This window comes from Gavialis gangeticus, unplaced genomic scaffold (genome assembly GCF_001723915.1).
Source record: "Gavialis gangeticus isolate Ggan-Ray unplaced genomic scaffold, GavGan_comp1, whole genome shotgun sequence".
In the NCBI taxonomy this organism is placed as follows: Eukaryota; Metazoa; Chordata; order Crocodylia; family Gavialidae; genus Gavialis; species Gavialis gangeticus.
The window spans coordinates 127,079,803-127,098,755 of record NW_017729025.1 but is presented as its reverse complement, the minus strand read 5'-3'; the positions used below and the strand labels follow the sequence as shown (position 1 = coordinate 127,098,755).

Below are 18,953 nucleotides of genomic sequence, written 5' to 3'. Positions count from 1 at the left end.
ACAAAAAAAAAAAAAATCACTCATTTTCTGGTCCTTAATCTACCTCAAATAAAACAGTGCTCTGGAACAGAATGACTACAGTTGCTCCTTAATAAGAATATTATTAGGAAACACTTCTGCCTAAGATCAGAGACCTGCCGGGATTCCTTCTCTGTTTCCAAACCACTAGAATAGAGGTATCAAACCATATGGCCATGGGCCAGATCCAGCCTATCAAGCCATGCCATATGCCACCCCACCCCCACCAGCAATGCTCCTGTGCCTGATCCCCTTTTCCTGCCCCCTCCCAGTCCCCCAGCATACCTAATCTAGTGGCCATGTGCAAAACAGATCCCAAAGTGGCCAGAATGAGCACCACGTGCAGCAGAGTAGGGTCAGGGTGGCAGCCACACTGCACACAGTGGCAGACCCAGCCAGACTGCACCTCATGCAGTGCTTGCCACACACAGCAATTGCTCCAGCTGGTCTTGGACCTGCACTGCACACAGCACTTGCAAGCCCCATGTACAGCACAGGTCCTGGACTGGCTGACTCAGGCGCTGTATGTGGAGCCACCATGTGTAGTGTGGCTGCCCCTCTCGCCCTACTACACCACATGGCTCCAAATTCTGGTCATTTTGGGATCTGCGCCAGGTCCCAAATCAGCTGGAGCAGCCACTGGATCAAGTATGCTTGGGACTAGGAAGGATGTCCATGGGCCCTATCTGGCCTGCATATCAGCTCCATGCCATGCCCATGTGTCTCTGATCAGACCCAGGGCAGCACTGGGGGGGCCAGATGGTGGGGCTCTGTGGGTCAGATCTGGATGTACCAGAACCTGTATTGCATGCAGCCCACAGGACTAGACAAGTCTGACACCACTACACTAGAAAAGGAGTAGAAAGATGGTTGATGCTGGTTGCAGCTCAGAGCTAAGAACTAGATTTTGCTATACTATGAAAAATGAAAGGAAAAGAGACCTAAACAAAGGGACTATCATCCTACTCCAAGCCCTTTTAACGTAACTAATTTGCCCTATAGATAGAAAGTGCTGAATAAAGACTAAGCATTATCTATTTTTTCAAAATTATAAAGCTAATGCCTAAACTCAAGCCTGAACTGAATCTGTTTAGAGACACCAGCCCTGAAAATGGAAATAAATTTGGTGCTTTTTCCTTCCTGAAAACTATAAGAAATTCCTTTCTATTAGTAATCAAGTCATATAAAGCAGTGAAAGGAAGGGATGCAGTTAGGGACAAAAGGGCTTAAGAAGCTGCCAATATTTCCTGAAAAGGAATGAAGAGAGATAATATTGCCTATAGCTAGGACCCAGGCTTAACAATAATTTTATCTAGACTGGTAACAGGCAAGATGTTACAGTAAAATAAGGAAATTATATACTGCATACAGTATAACATCTTTCCTTCAGAATATATATGACTACACAGCACTCACTGAGTAACAAAGACAGACAACATCTTTGTATTCAAGAAACAGACACACACGCAAATGAATAGCTTCTCCAGGAGCAAAGCAGGCAGGTGTGGATGGATGGATAATATTCTCAAATCACCTTCTAATATACAAAAGCTATCTGATAAAAGTTTTAAAATGAGTCACCAGACAGTTCTTCACTGTAGCATTTGCAAAGGAACAATACCAGAATACTCACATGCACTATATCATCCAAACTGTTGAAAATATACTTTCTGGCCTCTTTAGACTTCATTCCCGTCTCTGCCTCATGTTCTTCCAGTGTCTCAAAAAGGAAGAAAACCAAACAGCTTATACCAATCTGTTAACTAAAGGGATACTTTCAGGTATAAATTATTTAAAAGTATTTACTGTGTTAGTAAGCACAGTCTATAAAATTAAAATGGGTGAACGCTAATTGGAAACTTAATTTGTTTTCATGCTCATTGCTTACTTTTCGTATTTCAGTCAGTTTGGACAATGAAAATAAACTAGCCAATTTTGCTTCCCAGCTCTCCCAAATTATCATCATTCTGCACTGTGATATATGGTTTTGCAAATAACGTGGGAAGTGCTTAAAACCTAGCAAAAAGCCATTTGATGGAAAATTTTCTGTGATGACATATTTCGCAGATAAAAGGTTTTCTATTTGTTCATAGTTTACATACATGCATGCCCACACCCTGCTACCTTTTGGAATTAAAAATTAGGTGACAAAGGACGCATCTACATGTTCATTAATGCACAGTAGTTACTGCACAATTAGTGAAGTACTTGCTTAATGAAGTACTACCTGCAGTTACTATGCGGTAGCGCTAGCGCAGTTTTTTAGTGACACTTACTGCACAGTAGCCTAATACTGCTGTGCAGTAGCATATTAGAGCAGTTTTTAGCCAGCACACTCCTGCGCAGTGTTATTCGGCTACTGTGCATTAAGTGCCTTGTGTAGACGTGCCCAGGCTCACTTTAAAAAGGCAGAAACAGAATCATGCTCCACTCAACTGCTTTCCCCTTACAGTTTTTTAATGCATTTTACTGGTTCACAAATATAGTGAACTTTGTACAAGTATCTGGAATATGAAATCATCATATAAACAACAAACAAAACTAAAAGGATGAGTACAGAGCGTGACAGGATCACAATGACATTAAATTCCTGAAACTCACTTTTTGTTTTTTAAAGCAATACTGCCTCCCAAATAACACACAAAACAAAACACTACCCTGGCTTCCACCCATGATCTCCTGGAACATTACTTCTAGCAAGACCCGGAAAAGAAAATCACCACCAACATTTGGTGTAAATTATAGGAAAGTTTCCTGATCATTCCATCTAATCTAAGCTCAGAATATTTCATTCCTAATGGAAAATGGATTGGCTAGAATCTCGAGTCTTCCTTCCTCCCTGTTTAGTTTGATATGACAGCTTTAGAAAAGTACATCTGCAGTGAGTGGCAAAAGGGGACCCATCTTCTGCCCATCAAAAATATATTTGTAGCTGTGTTAAAAGATCATGTTCAGATTCTCTCTTACTGAAAGGCAGGATGGAAGTTAAAATGGAATTTTTCAATGTATGAAAAACTGCAAACCTGGAATAACTGCAATGAAACAATTATAAAATTCTAATGTTATTCTAAGCCCAAAAAGGCACTGGAACTATACATAATCAGTGCATCAGGAATTTAATTCTAGATGTAACTGTCTCTTTGTGCATATCTCCTAAGCCTTTCTGAATCCCTTCCCAGAGGTAACAGGCAATTCTTCTATTTAGTGCAGGCAAAAAACTTCTATTTAGACCAAACGGGTCTAAGAAAATATACCGTATTTTCACAAATTCAGCATGCCCCCAAATAACATACACACCTTGTTTTTGAAAAATCCTTAAAAATGCTGGTAAGTAGCACTAAATAACTTAATTACAGCAACTGGGAGCCCAACATGCTGATCATGCTGCCCCCTGTGAAGCACATGCAGTGGCACTTTTGCCACGTCCCAAACTCCCCCAGAGCTTGATATTGCAGGGGAAAAAAGCTGTTACTATATCGCCTTGTGTATAACACGCACCCCACTTTCCAGAAGCTGGTGTTTGGGGAAAAAGTGAGCATTGTACACAATAAAACATGGTAGGCCATTCTCCTTCAGTATTACCAATTAGTGAATGAAGTGCAGATATTGTAAATAAGCACACTTTTGGCTTCCTTTTGTGCATGTATTCTGATACAATTTTTAATGATCATGAGACATTTATTCTAATGTATAAGACTTTTTACCTTTAACCTCCATCCAGAATATGGTGCATCTGTTTCTCTACAGAAGAATCTTGTAGTTTTCGTTCCCATATTTAATAATTGTTCTCCCGGCAAACCTTGAGTCTGTGAAATGTAACGAATCTGGAAGAAGAAAAAGGACAAGGAATGAAACTTAGTTCTGGTTTTCAAATCATGATCTAAATATTATATATATAATAAACCTATGCTTTGTCATTTCACACAATAAAATCCCACAGAGAACTGAAAAAGGGCAAACATCTACAAAGGAGAGAAACATCAATTCAACAGCTTTGTTCTACTCTCTCTATTTGCAATAAAAAACTATGCAGAGCCAAGCAGCTGAACTAGTATTGACGAACACACACATAACTGTGGTCACAGAACAATTATTTTCTTACGTTACTTACTGGCTTGAAACTACTACAACCATGACTTCATACACATAGAACACATTCATTAGGACACTCCCTTCCCACTTACTCATAACTTCTTCAAGACCCATACTGGAACCTTGCAGATGACCTTGGAGAAGTTCAGAGGCAACCTGACAAAAGCATTTCATTTTTCCCCTCTGATTAATGTAAGTAGGCAATTAATGGTTACTGTTCTTTTGATACTTTGAAACAAAGTAATACATGGTGATTCAGCATAGTAAGAGGTGACTGAAGTGTACGTAAGCACTGATGATTTATACCAGTGCTTAATGATGAGACCATACATATCCATTGCTGGAAGATGATTTAATCTTCTGGTTCATGTTTTCTCCCCAACAAAATTATGATAGCCATTTTGCATACCATATGACTTGCAGACCCTTTTCTGTTTTATGGGGATTACCCCCAACATTGAGAAAATTTCATTTGACTAGTCGTATTTCATGCAACTTAAGCTGTCCTTGTATTTTCAACTAGGTACAGTATTCTTTGGAAGATTTTATTTCCTGTATCAATGGCTGTTAAAGTCATTATCTGTTTCACTCCAAAGATGACTGGACTACAGCTGTGGGTGCAATTTCTGGTTACTATTTTTAGTGCTTTGGAACCCTTCACAATATAGAACCAGGCGCTACATCTACCGAGGACATTGGGAGTATTTCTGACTTCAACAAGTACTGAACGGGTCCACAACTCAAAATATAAACATACTGCCATTTCCTCTAAAGCAGCAGGTGTAGGAGATAATGGGTGCTGTTTATATATTAACATTTGCTTTTAAAAAAACAACACTTAATTGGGCCATGATTATGTTATCATGTATTTTTACAATTCTCTGTTGAGTGCTACTATAAAAAAAAAAAAGTCTGGTCAAAAGAAATAATTTTAAAAGGTCAGAGGTTTGACCTAAATCCTTTAATAAGACAAAGTAACAAAGCTAAAATAATATTTTTGCCTTAACTTGCTTTGTTGTGCATGAGTGTCATAGGGATCTGAGAACAGTACACAACGGTAAATATCACATGAACAAAAGGTAGAAACTGTCTTCTCTTTACATTTCCTATCTTTTAATTCTTTACTCAAGAAACCCTGTATCCTATCCTTAAGCCAACAGGGACAACAGATAAAATTCTCCAGGTTAAAAACTGCAGACATCAAAATTACAAACTATCCATTAAATAGACTTTGCTTTATAGGAACAGAATCTCAATGGTTTTTTATTTACATGAATATAGAAGAAAATCTGCCAGACATCCCTGAGACACTGCAATGGTCTGATGTTGGCAGCAGTGAAGTGCTGGAATTAATTTCCATTAACACAGTTCTGTGAAACCAAGTCTCTTATATCAGTAGACAAATCCCCCTTGCAGAAGGATTCTTCAATTCTTATTGTATAATGTTGCAAACAAACAATATTTACAGTAACAGCAAGATCTAGAAGAGATTGGAGGGAGGAGAGGAGGAGAGAGTGGAGGGTAAGAGTTTCAATAAACAGTCCTAAACAGTTACTATATTCAGCCATGCATAACCCAACACATTTTTGTTATGAAATTACTTTATTTAAAGGAAAAAAAACCCCTAACATTTACAGAAATCCTGATCTCACCAAAGCTAATGGTTATTTTACCACTGAATTCTATGGTAACAGTGTAGAGATTATATCACAGATGTTATCAAGTGCTTCTTTTCCTTTTAAATCCAATTTAAAGAGAATCTCCAATCTTGTTCTTTTTTTTATAACTTTTCTATACAATTAATTGCATAAGGAATCATTAATGTCACTCTATAACAAGGGTAGGCCAGAGTGCCAAAAAACCTGCAATGTCTACCTTGTAAGGTGCTGGACTGCCAGCATGCCAAAAAAACTAAACTGGGGTGGGAGGTACATGACAGGATGCACTGCATATTAATATAGTTAATAATCATAAACGTTGCTTTTTACAGCAAATATCAGGTTTTCTAAAAATTCTAACCCTGGCAACAATAAATAAAACTTCATATCCTACCTGTGTTATGTATTCTTTTTTGTTAAGCATGTGATAGAGAGAGATAAAGAGAGAGACAGAAAGAAAAAAGTAAAAAAAGAGAGAAGAGAGAAGAAAAAGAAAAAGGTAAAGATAGAAAAAAGAAAAGAGAAAGAAAAGGAGAGAAGGAGAGAAAAAGGAGAGAGAAAAAAGGAAAAAAAAGAGGATGTGTTGCTTACCACCAGTGTCTCCCACTGCTTCCAGCTGAGGCTCAGACCCACTGGTCCAGGGCAGTGTCTGGTGGAGGGAGGCAGTGACACCCCAACAGGAGCCACCAGGGCTGGGGCCACTCGGGTCTCTCCAACAGTCCTGGAGCGCGGGAAGCCCAGGCCCAGGGCTGGAAAGGAGGGCCCAGCCAGAGCTCAGGCAGACAGATGCCCCATCCCACCTGGGTGGGGGCAGCAGTGGGGCACTGAGAGCCAGAGCCAGGTGCCTAGGGCAGGGTCCAGGCAGCACAAGGAGAAGCAGGTGCAGGGGGAGGTGCTGCAGGCAAACCAGCCTGGCAGGGCCCTTGAGAAGGCAGGAGCCAGAGGACAGCAGGGATGGTTGGGGCGCAGGGACTGCCCCAGGGCTCCATGGGCTTGGGCCACAGCAAGTGGCTGCACCCAGCAGCACCCAAGATGAAGCCCGCTCAGCCTGGCCCACAGCTCTGCAAGGATGGGGCGCAGCTGCCCTACCCGTGAGGGGACACTGCCTAACTGGGGCAGGATGCCAGGCTCAGGAGGCTGCCAGCTTGGCCTCTGTGTGCACCGGGCACAGCGCAAGCAGGGCACAGAACCACAGGCCACAGCAGGAGCCCCCCTGGACTCTGGTAACAGCCACTGAGGCAGCACTCAGAGCCGAACCAGCCAGGAGCCTGTAGTGCAGTGACCCTGCACAGCGCCTGCCCCAGCGCCAGGCCCAGTCCCGGCCCTTGTGGGGAGCTGCAGGTGGACAAAGCTGGGGCCCAGGCACGCCAGGGCAGCTGCATCGGCTGTCAAGACCCTTGCACTGGAAGCAGCTCCACCCCACTCATGCTGTGCCCAGTGCACAGGGAGGCCAAGCCTGGAGCTGGAAGCCCCCACATCCCAAGCCCAGCATCATGGCCCAGCCAGGCTGTGTCCCTTTGTGGGCAGGGTGGCAGCGCCCCATCCCTGCGGAGCTGTGTGGTCTGTGCTGGGCCAGGCCAGGCCAGGCCCCACCTCCAGTGCCACTGTGTACCCTCGCCCACCCACTGCAGGCTGAGCCTGCGGAGCCCCAGGGCAGCCCCTGGTTTCTGTCCAGCCCCTGCCTTCCTAAGGGCCTGACCTGCCCACAGCACCTTCCCCCATACCTGCTTTGCCCCGCCCAGACCCTGCCCCGAACACCCAGCCCTGGCACTCAACACCTCAGTGCTGCCCCTGCCCAGGTAGGACAGAGCATCCCCTGGGCCCGGGAGCCACCCACCTGCAGCTCCAGGGCTTGGCTGGGCTGGAGGGCACAGCCCAGAGATAGGGTATGAGGGCAAAACACAGACAGCATCCCTGCCTGCCATGGTGCCGGGACCTGTGACTGTCCTGGAGAGCACAAAGCAGCAACTTAAAAAAAAGTTTTTTAAACAATTTCCTTGCACACCTCCTGGTGTGTCGGGGAAAATGTCTCCGCGTGGCACTAACTGGCGCACGTACCAGGGGTTGCCGATCCCTGCTCTATAAGACACTGGGGAAACCTAATCTTGAACACTTTGAACTGGGCTGGTCAAGAAAGTGTTCAAACTAGAACAGGAGCAGAGAATGATCAGAGGAATGGAGATTCTGTTCTACAAAATAAGACTAAAAGAATTGTTTGTTCAGCCCAGCAATATAAAAGCTGAGAGGTGATATTGTTCCCTCTAAATATATCAGGTTGTAACCAGGGACAAAGAAGAGCTAGTTAACCTAAAAAGAATGGGTATGAACTAGACATAAGTGAAGTCAGGCTGGAAAATGGAAAGTTCCTGTCAGAAGAGTGAAGCTTTGGAACAGCATTTCTGGTAGAGAACTGTGGGCAAAAACTGAATCAACTATTTTTAAGAGGGCGCTTGATGACTGTATGAATGGAATTATAAGATGTCATAGGATAACAGCAGGAGACTTGACTGGATGATCCAGAGGACCATTTCAGTCCTGTTTTAAAACTTAAACCAAGGCAGCTGTAATGTTACCAAAAAAATTCCAGTCATGCAGAAATATAGCAAATCTGGTGACTAAAAAAGCAGCTATTATATTAATAATGGAAGAATCATTCATATGATCAGACCTCCAACCTCAAGTGACAGTGTTAATGCAGGAAGTTCATCCATTTTACATTTTGGTTGTTCTAAAAATAGTATGAAAAAAGGTTCAATTAGGTTAGGATGCTTTGAGGATTAATAAAAATGGGATGTGGAGTCCTGCACTCCCTGCTACTTCACATAGGCAAGATGGTTCAGGCTACAGTTCACCCTAACTTCTACAAGGAGTCAGCATATTCAGCAGCAGCAATTGAACTATCCCCTCCTTTCTTTCCAAGCCACCTGGAGCAGCAGAGAGGAAGGGTTTTTTTGTTTGGGAGACTTTTTGTGTAACAGGAAGGTTATTGGGAAAAGCAGGGAAACCAGGGGTAGTGAAGAGGGGAGAAGGGATTAAAAAAATATGTGGGGAAATGGAGTCAACCAAGTCTACCTTGAATTGGGCTCATGTCTCTCTAAAACAGGCAACAGAATTTTGGGAGGCAGAAATATCTATGCTATCTGAAGTCAGCCCAAACTACAGCAAGATCCTTTGCACCAGGGCTTTCACCACAGATACTAAAGCAGAATGCACTGATTAACTGGACAGAACAAATCTTGTCTCTGACACATATATGGCACCAAGGAGGCATAACATCAAGGTAAGAATTTGGATAATTAAAGATCAGAGCAAATTGCTTTTCTGTAAATCAAAATAGGGTGGCTAAGGAAACACCAACAATTCCATATATCATGCTGCACTCAAAATATAGCAAATTGGTAACAAGTCAGTGCCATTAGAGTAGGTTCTAGGATCTCCAAAAGCTTAAATCACTTACAGCCAGGTATAAAGGACAAAGAACTGGAGTTAAATCTCCAATTAAGCTCTTCACAATGCAAAGAAAAGCTGACATATCTATCTTTAAGACTGTCTACCAGTACACTAAGTGTATGGACAGGTGTTATACTTCTAGCAGGAGAAATACCTTCCTCCCACTAGAAACTGGAAGCCTACAAGCACGCATGCAGTTTTCCCCCCCATTAAGAAACATGCTGGATCCAGGAAAAAGATCTTTCTCCTTCAAATGAGGAAGACCTTGCCTGTGCAATTTTCTTGTGCAGGATCAAATGCCTGTATGCGCTCCTCCCAACCCCACCTCTGCCCCCCTCTCTCTCTCCCCCCCACCCCCCACTTGACACCTAGCATGAACTGGGAGGAGTTAAGCAGCAGGAAAAGGCTCCCCTGCGACTTCCCCAGACTGGGATGAACACAGTCTGGTGAATACATGGGGAACACACACTGCTCAACTCCTCCCAGAAAGACATTCAGGTTCTGCACTGTTTCTATTGCAATGTCTTACTGAGATAATTTTTCCTATGTCCACTCAACATTATTGACTCCAAAGCTGACTTTATGATGGATATCCAGAAAATACTAGAGGAAGTCAGGACAGCTTGCAACCGCTTAACTAAGATCTATAACGACACTAATCAGAGATCCTAAAGACAATCAATTCATATAACATGCCCACCAGAAATGATAAAGTAGTGGTCATTAATGGGCTTTGATTCCTACTAGCAACAGCCAAGCAGCTTCATTTCTAACACCCTGTAAGATGCAAGGAGGACAACAACTAAGACAACTACCCAAACTTAACTCAAAAAAGCAGCAAAGCATGGGTACTCTTAATTAACAGAGCTAACAGGACCTGAGCATTAAACTACTGATAGCATGAATCCTGAAGAAACAAACATTTTATTTTCCCCTCCAAATAACAAGAAGATACAAAAACCTCCTTAGAGTTGAAACAGAAAACTTCAGTACAGCTGCAGCATTCAATCATGGCAGCCATGGCCCTTCAACAGTCACAAGGAAAGTGACTAGAAGTTATTAGAAGTAACAGTATGTACCATGTTTCTGCCAGGGAGAGGACTCAGAGAAGTACAGATTTTGGATTTCTTGAGCTATAGGAATTTCTTGTCTGGTTTAGGCCCTAGGAGCACAGACAACAGCAGAGATCTCTCTGTACATGTATTTTTCCAAAAGGTAAATATATTAATTATGAACATTTTTAGGTTAATTTTAATTAATAAAGCATGGGTTTTAAATGAGTAAAATAAAGTACATCCTTGTACAAATAATATTTACCTAGAATATTGCAAAATACAATATAGGGTCAGATCCTCCACTGCTGTACAGACATAGCTCAATTAAGATAAGTAGATCAGCAGCTGAAAATTCAGTCACATAACTAGCACAGGGCAAACTGGGCACCAGCCTCAGGCACCGACTACTGAGGGGCCACCCAAGTCACTCCCTGACTCTGTGCAACCCTTGCCCAGCCACAGGAACAGGGCAGGGTAGTGCTGCACCCAGCAGTGTATCTGGGAGTAGGGGGCAAGCAGAATAGTGCTCCCCCTCCCCGAAATCATCTTTGTCAGAGTAAGTATAGCCCTGCACCCAGTAGCGTATCTGGGAGCCTGGGGGAAGGGAGGCATGATCTGAGCCAACAGTCATCTGAGCCAATGCTGCTATAGCAGTGGCAACAGCCACAAAAGAAGTCTTTACTCTGCAGAGAGTAGTGGGAGGTAAGACTTATGCCTCAGTGAAAATCTGACCCATAACCTCAAAATTTTTAACCTAGTGCTTTTCTTTAGAAAACTTGAATAATATTAACATTTTATTTAACTGAACTTTATTTCAGGCAATTTATTTCCATTAAACCATGTGGTGCAGGCTGGCTTTGATATGATACCAACCTCACAAAGTATATAGTTCAGAACACAGGAAGTAGTAATAGCTATCAAGAACCCAAGGATTAATTCTACAGGTAGCTCCTTCAAGTGATAGTTGAACACATTGCATAGGTAATTTGTGGAAGTTTATGCTAGTGATGACCATGCTATACCCCTTCAGCAGATAAAAGGATTTATGTTTCTAGGATAATCGATATGTAATCTTTCAATGATATTAAAATGTGTTCTACAGAATCTAAAATAAATACCATTAAACGTGGACAGAATTATTGGCATTTTGACTACTAGGGCAGGCTTTCTGATTGTCACACTGTTGAAAAAAAGATGCATTTTCTTCCCCAATACAAGGTCATTGATTAAACTATTTAATTACCTGGTCATATTCCAGTGCTCCTGGGTACAGTGGCCATCCAAGGAACAGCTCTGCAATCACACACCCCAGTGACCACATGTCTATGGCTTCACAAAACGGCAACCCCAGTATAATCTCTGGTGCTCTGAAAATTAAATACAGTTGTTGAATTTTCTCCTTCAAAAAAAGAAATGTGAAATTCAAGTAGACAAAAAGGACTATTTACTTTAGAGGGCTTTCCCTCCCCAAAATGGTTCAGTTTAAGATTTTACAGTAGCTCTGAGAGATTTTCTCCTTTGATATCAGCATGTTGTGCTTAAGTCATTAAATCTTTCTCCCCCATGTTTTACGGTCTCAATTTATTGCGAGTCTTGTTGTGAAAACATAATTAAATGTGAAAACAGATATAGGATCTACTAAGAAATAACTAATCCTGCCGTATTTAATAACCTAAGATTTCTAGTCTGCCTCCTATCCCCACAAAATGATTTGCCCTCTTCAAACTTCCTAAGCTTATACTCTACTACCTAAGCTTGATAAACATTTTCTATGTAACATTATTCCATTTGGCAATATAATTTTAACTCTTCTTTACTACCAATATGCATGATGTACCCAAATTAATTATTTCAAACTTAATTGAGTTAAACAGTTGCAAATCCTTAATGTGGTACTTGCAACCCAGTCTGATTTATACCAGTTTATCTTGATTACATTTTAAATCAATGTAATAGGCCTAATATATGCGTCTTAGGTAAATCAAGTTTTATCTATTACTTAAGAAAAGGTACATGTATATGGACTACTGCTATAACCAAAGAAAATAGGCAAATTGTTGCAATCTAGCTGTTAAAATTAAGGGGTTGTAACATTTCCATTCTCACGGAATGAGACTTCATATTTTATATTTACCCTGAGACACTTTTAAAAAATAAATTACCCTAAAAAGTCAGTTCATTTAACTACAAATGAAAGTGAAAAAAATATAGTTACGTATATATTATACTAATATAGGAAAGAGGCTAGAATTAGTTTAAGTTATGGCCTCGTACAGACATTCTTTTTCTCCTGGGAGAGTTGTTATTCTCCCAGCAGAAACAATGTGTATAAAGAGTTTCAGGCTTTTTCTTTTAGAGTAAGAATGGGCCCCTCCAAGAGGAAAATAACCTGGGTAACAACCAGAGTTAAATTATTCCCAGAACAGTTTCTGCTGGGAGCAAATGTCTGTTTATGCTGTGTACTTCTCTCAAGAAAACTTAGTTCTCCAGCATCCCCCTCCGCACAACCCAGGAAGACTGTGTTGTTCCCTGGACTCTGCTGCTCCAGCAGGTAATAGAACATGCCCACTTCACAATTCCCACATCATGCTGCCAGGAAACAGACTGACCATGGGCAGTAAGAGGTAGTCAATAAGGGCTGCCCTATGCACTGCTGCCATCTGTCACCAGTCACACTAAAGGAGTCTGCAAACCATGCTGAGATGTGTGCATAGGGTCCCCCCTGGCTGTACAGTGTCAACAATGCAGGCTCTCCACTCTACAGGGTCTTTGCATTTGCATGTCCATATGCATGGCTCTGGGTAAGTTTCTCTACCAGGAGAGCAAACCTCAGCAAATTCTTCCAGATTATTTAAATGTGTGCAGGCAGCCTTCATCAGAACCAGTCTGTTTTTTAAATAACAAATTATATTACAAAACTTTTCATACAGCAAGACTTCAGACACTTTAGAGAAGGTAAAAATGGATTTCAGAAGTTGCCTTTTGCTTGCATCACAAAATCCATTCAAACATGCCCAAATTAAAATTTACAGGAAACTTCCATACTGCCACACCCATACCACCCTGGTGCATAAAAAGCTCACACAAAGTAAAACCTCTGAACAGGAATCAGGTAACAAATCCTTCACTCAGGCCTTTGTAAGGTAGCAAAACCACTTTGCAGTCACACTCCAGACTTGGTCCCAAGGGTGTCCCCTCACTCTTTATCTACCCAATGCAAAGAGGGAGAGGTAGCTAGTCACATATACTCTGAAGTCAGGCAGAAGGCAGGACAAGTCAAACTTTAGAGTCTAACTAATTACAAGTAGGGTGGTTAGCAATGGCTAACAAATTCAGCATTAATGTGAAACACTGGCTTCAAACCCCTGTTCTACCATGGTCTAAAGCAGTGGTTCTCAACCTTTATTATCCCTGGACCCATCTATAAACATTGATGGCCAGTCCCAACCCATTTCCCCGCAGTGTGTGGGGTGAGGGAGGGTGTGGGGCAGGGGGGCTGGTTCTCCTGGGTGGTATATTTCATTTGTAAAACAGTTTTTCTGTGAGTATGCAAATTAGGCTCAAACAAAGGCTGGAGCCACTTGTTTACTTCAAAGTGTCCAATGGCAGACAGGCCACTGAATTTTGTTTCTTTTTTGTTAAGTTGTTCATAGATTGTAAGGGGGCTGAAAGGGACCTTGCAAAATCATCAGGTCCATCCCCCCTGCACTAGGCAGGAAAGACAACTGGGTTCAGGTGACCCCAGCAAGGTGACTGCCCAATCACCTCTTGAAGATTTTCCAGGGTAGGTGATTGCACCACCTCCGGAGGTAGTTTATTCCACAGTCTGGACACCCTGACTGTGAAGAAGTTTACCTAGTGTTAAGCCTGAAACAGTCTTCTAGGAGTTTGTGGCCACTACACTACTCCTGGTTTTCCCCAAGGGTGCCCTGGTGAACAGTTGTTCACCGAGCCCTTGATGTACTCCCCTGATGTAGCTGTAAGCTGCTACTAAGTCCCCTCAGCCTTCTCTTTTTTTAGACTGAAGAGACCCAAGTCCCTCAGCCTTTCCTCGCATGGCTTGCCTTGCAAGTCTCTGATCATACAGGTGGTTCCTTCTCTGGACTCTCTCAGGTTTTTCCATGTCCTTGTTGAAGTGCAGTCCCCAGAACTGGACACAATACTCCAGCTGTGGTCTCAACAATGCTGAGTGAAGTGGAAGAATCACTTCCTTGGTTTTGCTCAAGATGCATCAGTTCATGCATACCAGTTCATTCATTGTTTGCCTTGCTGGCTACATCACTGCACTGATGGTTCATGTTCACTTCATACTATGGTCTATTATTACCCCTAGGTCCCTTTCTGTCATGGCGCTGGTCAGTTTGGTGCCACCGAGCCTGTAAGTATGTTGGGAATTCTTTGTCCCCAGATGGAGAACTTTTAACTTCTCAATGCTGAATTTCATCTGGTTCCGACCTTCTCAACTTGCCAGCCTGTCTAGGTCCACCTGTACCGGTAGCTTATTTTCAAGCATGAGCACTGTCTCCCATTACTTGGTGTCGTCCGTGAACTTGGCCAGTGAGCTCTTCACCCCCACATCCAAATCACTGATAAAGGTGTTGAAAAGCACTATATCAGCTTCCTACCCACCTAACTGTCGAGCAGTTAAGTCCGCAATCCTTCAATTTTCCTGTGAAAACATCAAGGGATACCCAGATCAAAGGCCTTATGAAAGTCTAGGTATACAATGTCAACCTCCTCTCTCCCATCCAGGTGGCAAGATACCTGGTCATAGAAGGAAATGAGATTGGTAAGACAAGACCTGGAGATACACAGGTTAGAGATGCACATCTTCATGTTGCACAGGAGAACTAAAAGATGGTATGGTTCTCTTGAGTGTGTTTTGTTGGGAGTTTTTTTGCATAGTTAGGCAGGCATAGTTTTGCCTGCCTATGCCTTTAGACCAACACAGCTACAACCAATATCCTCAAAACATGGAAGATAATATAATTAGCCGTTTTGAAATGAAAATTTCACAACTTAAGAAAGAAGTAAAATTCAGCATCCTGCCTGCCACTGGACACCTTGAGGTAAACAACCGGCTCCAGCCTTTGCTTGACCCTAATTTGCATACTCACAGAGCAGCTTTTTTTTTTTTTTTTTTAAACATATGAACTTTAATAACCAGGAGAACCATACCATCTTCTAGTTCTCCTTTGCAACATACACAACTTAACAAGAAAGAAGCAAAATTCAGCAACCTGCATGCCATCGGACACATGAGGTAAACAACCTGCTCCAGCCTTTGTTTGAGCCTAACTTGCATACTTGCAGAGCAGCTATTTTACAAATGAACTTTCCTACACAAGGAAACCAGACCATCTTTTAGTTCTACTGTGCAATATGAAGTTTCATTTTTCCCTGGGAGAAATTTTACAACCTTTGAATTCTCCTTTGCCCAAAAGCTTGCAAGGAAAGACCTTTTTTTGCAACTGTCTAGTTGATCTAATAAAAGATATCACCACTACCACAAGAGTTTTGTCTGCTTATGCCTTTAGACCCACAAGGCTACAACCAATACCCCTAAATTGTATTTACAACTGTATTTACAACTTCATTTACACATACACAGAAGGAAATATACACACATACGTGTGTGTGTGTGTGTGTGTGTGTGTGTGTGTGTGTGTGTGTGTGTGTGTACACATCTATTTTGTTACTGCTTTCTGCACCTGAAAAAATGAACAAGAACATCTATATTTTTTCACATAATATAAATTAATATTACATTGACATTTATATATGAAAATATTAAACATCAATATTACACCGTGAATAATATTATTGTAATATAATATTACAATGTAATACTGATGTTCTTGTTCACTTTTTGTAGGGGCAGAAAGTAGTAACAAACAAAATTGAGGAAAGGGACAGCAGGATACTTGCTCCTTGGAGAGGAAAAGAAACGCCCCGAAATGAAGAAAACCTACAATACTATCTGTATGACTGAAAGAACTCTGCAAAATTCTAACTTCCTAGAGAGAAAGAACAGTAAGTTGAACAGTAAGGATAAACAGTCATTTAAAAATGAGGTATCAAAGAAAATTTGTGGGAGAAGAGCTCACAAATAATCACTATTGGCCCTAAAACAGGCTCCTGGGAGACATTATTTTTGTCAAGCTATGAAGTTTGTAGAACAACAACAAAAAAATCAAGTGCAATAGGCAATCACACATTCACATCCCCGTAGCTTGAGTGTGACAAAGGCACACTCTCCAGATAGGTTCAGTGACAGCCTTGTAATCCCTTTAGGTTACGTACAGACATTTAAAAAGCCAGAGGAGGGATCAAAGTTACACAGTTTTCTGTAAGCAGCATAGTCTAGATTGGTAGCAAACAGAGCAGACATTTGCCCTTGGGGGCGGGAGGAGGAAGAGGAGGGGAGGGGCAGGGGTATCTTAGACCACAATGAAAGGCTACTCTACATATAGGTATCAGTTGAACACAATGTTTTCTTGATATATTTACAATTTTAAAGCAATTTGGAAGCCTACCAGCGCCTCTATCACTATAATAAAATAAATTCTAAATACCTATAGATTTTGCTATTTGATTTTGGATTTTTTATCATGGGAAATCAGGAGTTCCCCCTGCCCCCTTAGGTCACCAGGATGCAGAAGGGGGCGGTTCCCACTACTGCGCACGACTCATTCAGTGCTCATCTGGCAGCTCCTGCCGCTGCTCCCACCACTTGTCTGGGAGGAGTGGCGCGGGGGTGTGCCCCAGACCTGCCCGGCCAGGAAGACCCTAGCCCCAGCCTGCCCTGCCTTGCAGAGATCCGGGGGCATGTGACCCCCTACCCCTCAGTGCCCCCCTGGACAACTCACCAGATGAGCACTGGACAAGCCGCTCCCCGCCCTCCGATGAGCTGCACCTCCATCCCACGCTCACCCAGGCCTCAGCTGGGCAGCCCCTGCCCCAATCCCACAACCTCTCTCACCGCGGAAGCCTTGATCTGCCCCCTTATGCCCCCTCCCCCTTCTACCGCACCAGACTAACCAGCTGCATGCAGCTCTCCACACTGCCAGGCTGTGCTCCTCATTGCCTATGTGATGCACTGTGGCTATGCGTACTAACGGGCATTTATCGGACAAATTATCAGCCACATCAGGCCAATTTCCAATCCAGAAAATTTTCTTTATATTGATGCCAATCTGATATCACACTGATGTATTGGTGCACCTTTACACAGGGGTACCCCAAACTCTCTAAACCAAGGGCATCAAACTCAAATCAGTTTGACACAGCACCTAGGGGATTAATGTAATTTCCATCACTCACTCCCATCACTGACCGCTACCAATTTTCATCACCAGTAATCAAAAAACAGTATACTGTATTTTCTCACAAATTACACTCTCTCCCCCACCTCCAAATAAGACATGAACATTTTTTCTGAGAAAGCTGAATGAAAAAATAATTTTTTTCCAGAGTTATAACTGTACAGAGTGGGGACAAAGCCCAATCTTCAGCTAAGTCACCCTCCCTTTCCTATTTAACCAAAAGGCAAAACCCTAGCTGCTGCTGATGACTGATCATGGGTGGATCTGATTCTGAAAAGCACTGAAGAGTCTGCAAAGATGTAAAATAGGAGGAGAAAGTACTCTTCTAACCCAAGCATTATTAACTAGGGCTGTGCAAAACAGCACCATTTCATTTTCATGGGACAGTGTTTCGTTTAGAGTTTTGTTTCAAAAGAAGGGTTCCATGTCGTTTAGTGGAAACTGTTTTACTGTTTCAACACTGCTTCGACGTTTCGCTCATAGTCTATAATGGGAAAGCAAGAAACTGCCTATAACTTCGTCATTTCTAGCCTGATTTGGATAAACCTTGCAGGGATGCTAGCTCTTCCTGAGGCCATGAAGCCTGCCAAGTTTCAAGGTGCAAGGGTTTCTGGGAAATGACACCTCAGGCTGCTGACAAGCAAAACTCATGACGTGTGACTGTGCGTGTATGTTAAGGTGCAGTAGGGTGAAAACTGCAAGCATGCTAGGCCATAAAGCCTGCCACGTTTCAAGGAGATAGTTTCATAGTTTGTAGGGTTAGAAGGGACCTGAGCAGATCATCAAGTCCGACCCCCTGCCAAAGGCAGGAAAGAGTACTGGGGTCAAACGACCTCAGCACACTGTATGTCTAGCCTCCCCTTAAAGACCCCCAGGCTAAGAGCCAGCACCACTTCTCTTAGAAGTTGGTTCCAGATCCTAGCCGCCCTGACCGTGAAGTAGCGTCTCCTGATATCTAGCCTGAATCTACACTCTACCAGCTTGTGACGGTTATTCCTAGTCACTCCTGGTAGTGCTTGGGGGAACAAGGACTCCCCCAGTGCCTGCTGGTCCCCTCTGACTAGTTTGTAACAGGCCACTAGATCCCCCCTCAGCCTTCTCTTGTGGAGGCTGAACAGGTTCAGGTCCTATAGCCTCTCCTCATAGGGTCTGGCCTGCTGCCCCTTGATCATGCAAATGACCCTCCTCTGGACCCTCTCCATGTTGTCCACATCCCTCTTGAAGTGCGGCGCCCAGAACTGGACGCAGTACTCCAGCTGCGGCCTGACCAGTGCCGGACAGAGGGAGAGTATCACCTCCTTGGACCTGCTTGAGATGCATCTGTGGATGCATAACAAGGTGTGGTTGGCCTTCCT

At 42.8% G+C, this 18,953-nt stretch overlaps 1 protein-coding gene across 2 annotated transcripts in view; it reads right to left on the bottom strand.

Moving 5' to 3' along the window:
* The window catches only part of HIPK3 (homeodomain interacting protein kinase 3), a 136,388-nt gene that overhangs the window by 33,159 nt on the left and 84,276 nt on the right, over nucleotides 1-18,953 (bottom strand). For both annotated transcript variants that reach the window (XM_019519531.1, XM_019519532.1), the window contains exons 3-5: nucleotides 11,517-11,640; nucleotides 3,723-3,842; nucleotides 1,652-1,738 (exon numbers count right to left, since the gene is read on the bottom strand). In XM_019519531.1, the coding sequence (XP_019375076.1) occupies nucleotides 1,652-1,738; nucleotides 3,723-3,842; nucleotides 11,517-11,640 (331 nt within the window). The remainder of the gene's footprint in view (nucleotides 1-1,651; nucleotides 1,739-3,722; nucleotides 3,843-11,516; nucleotides 11,641-18,953) is intronic.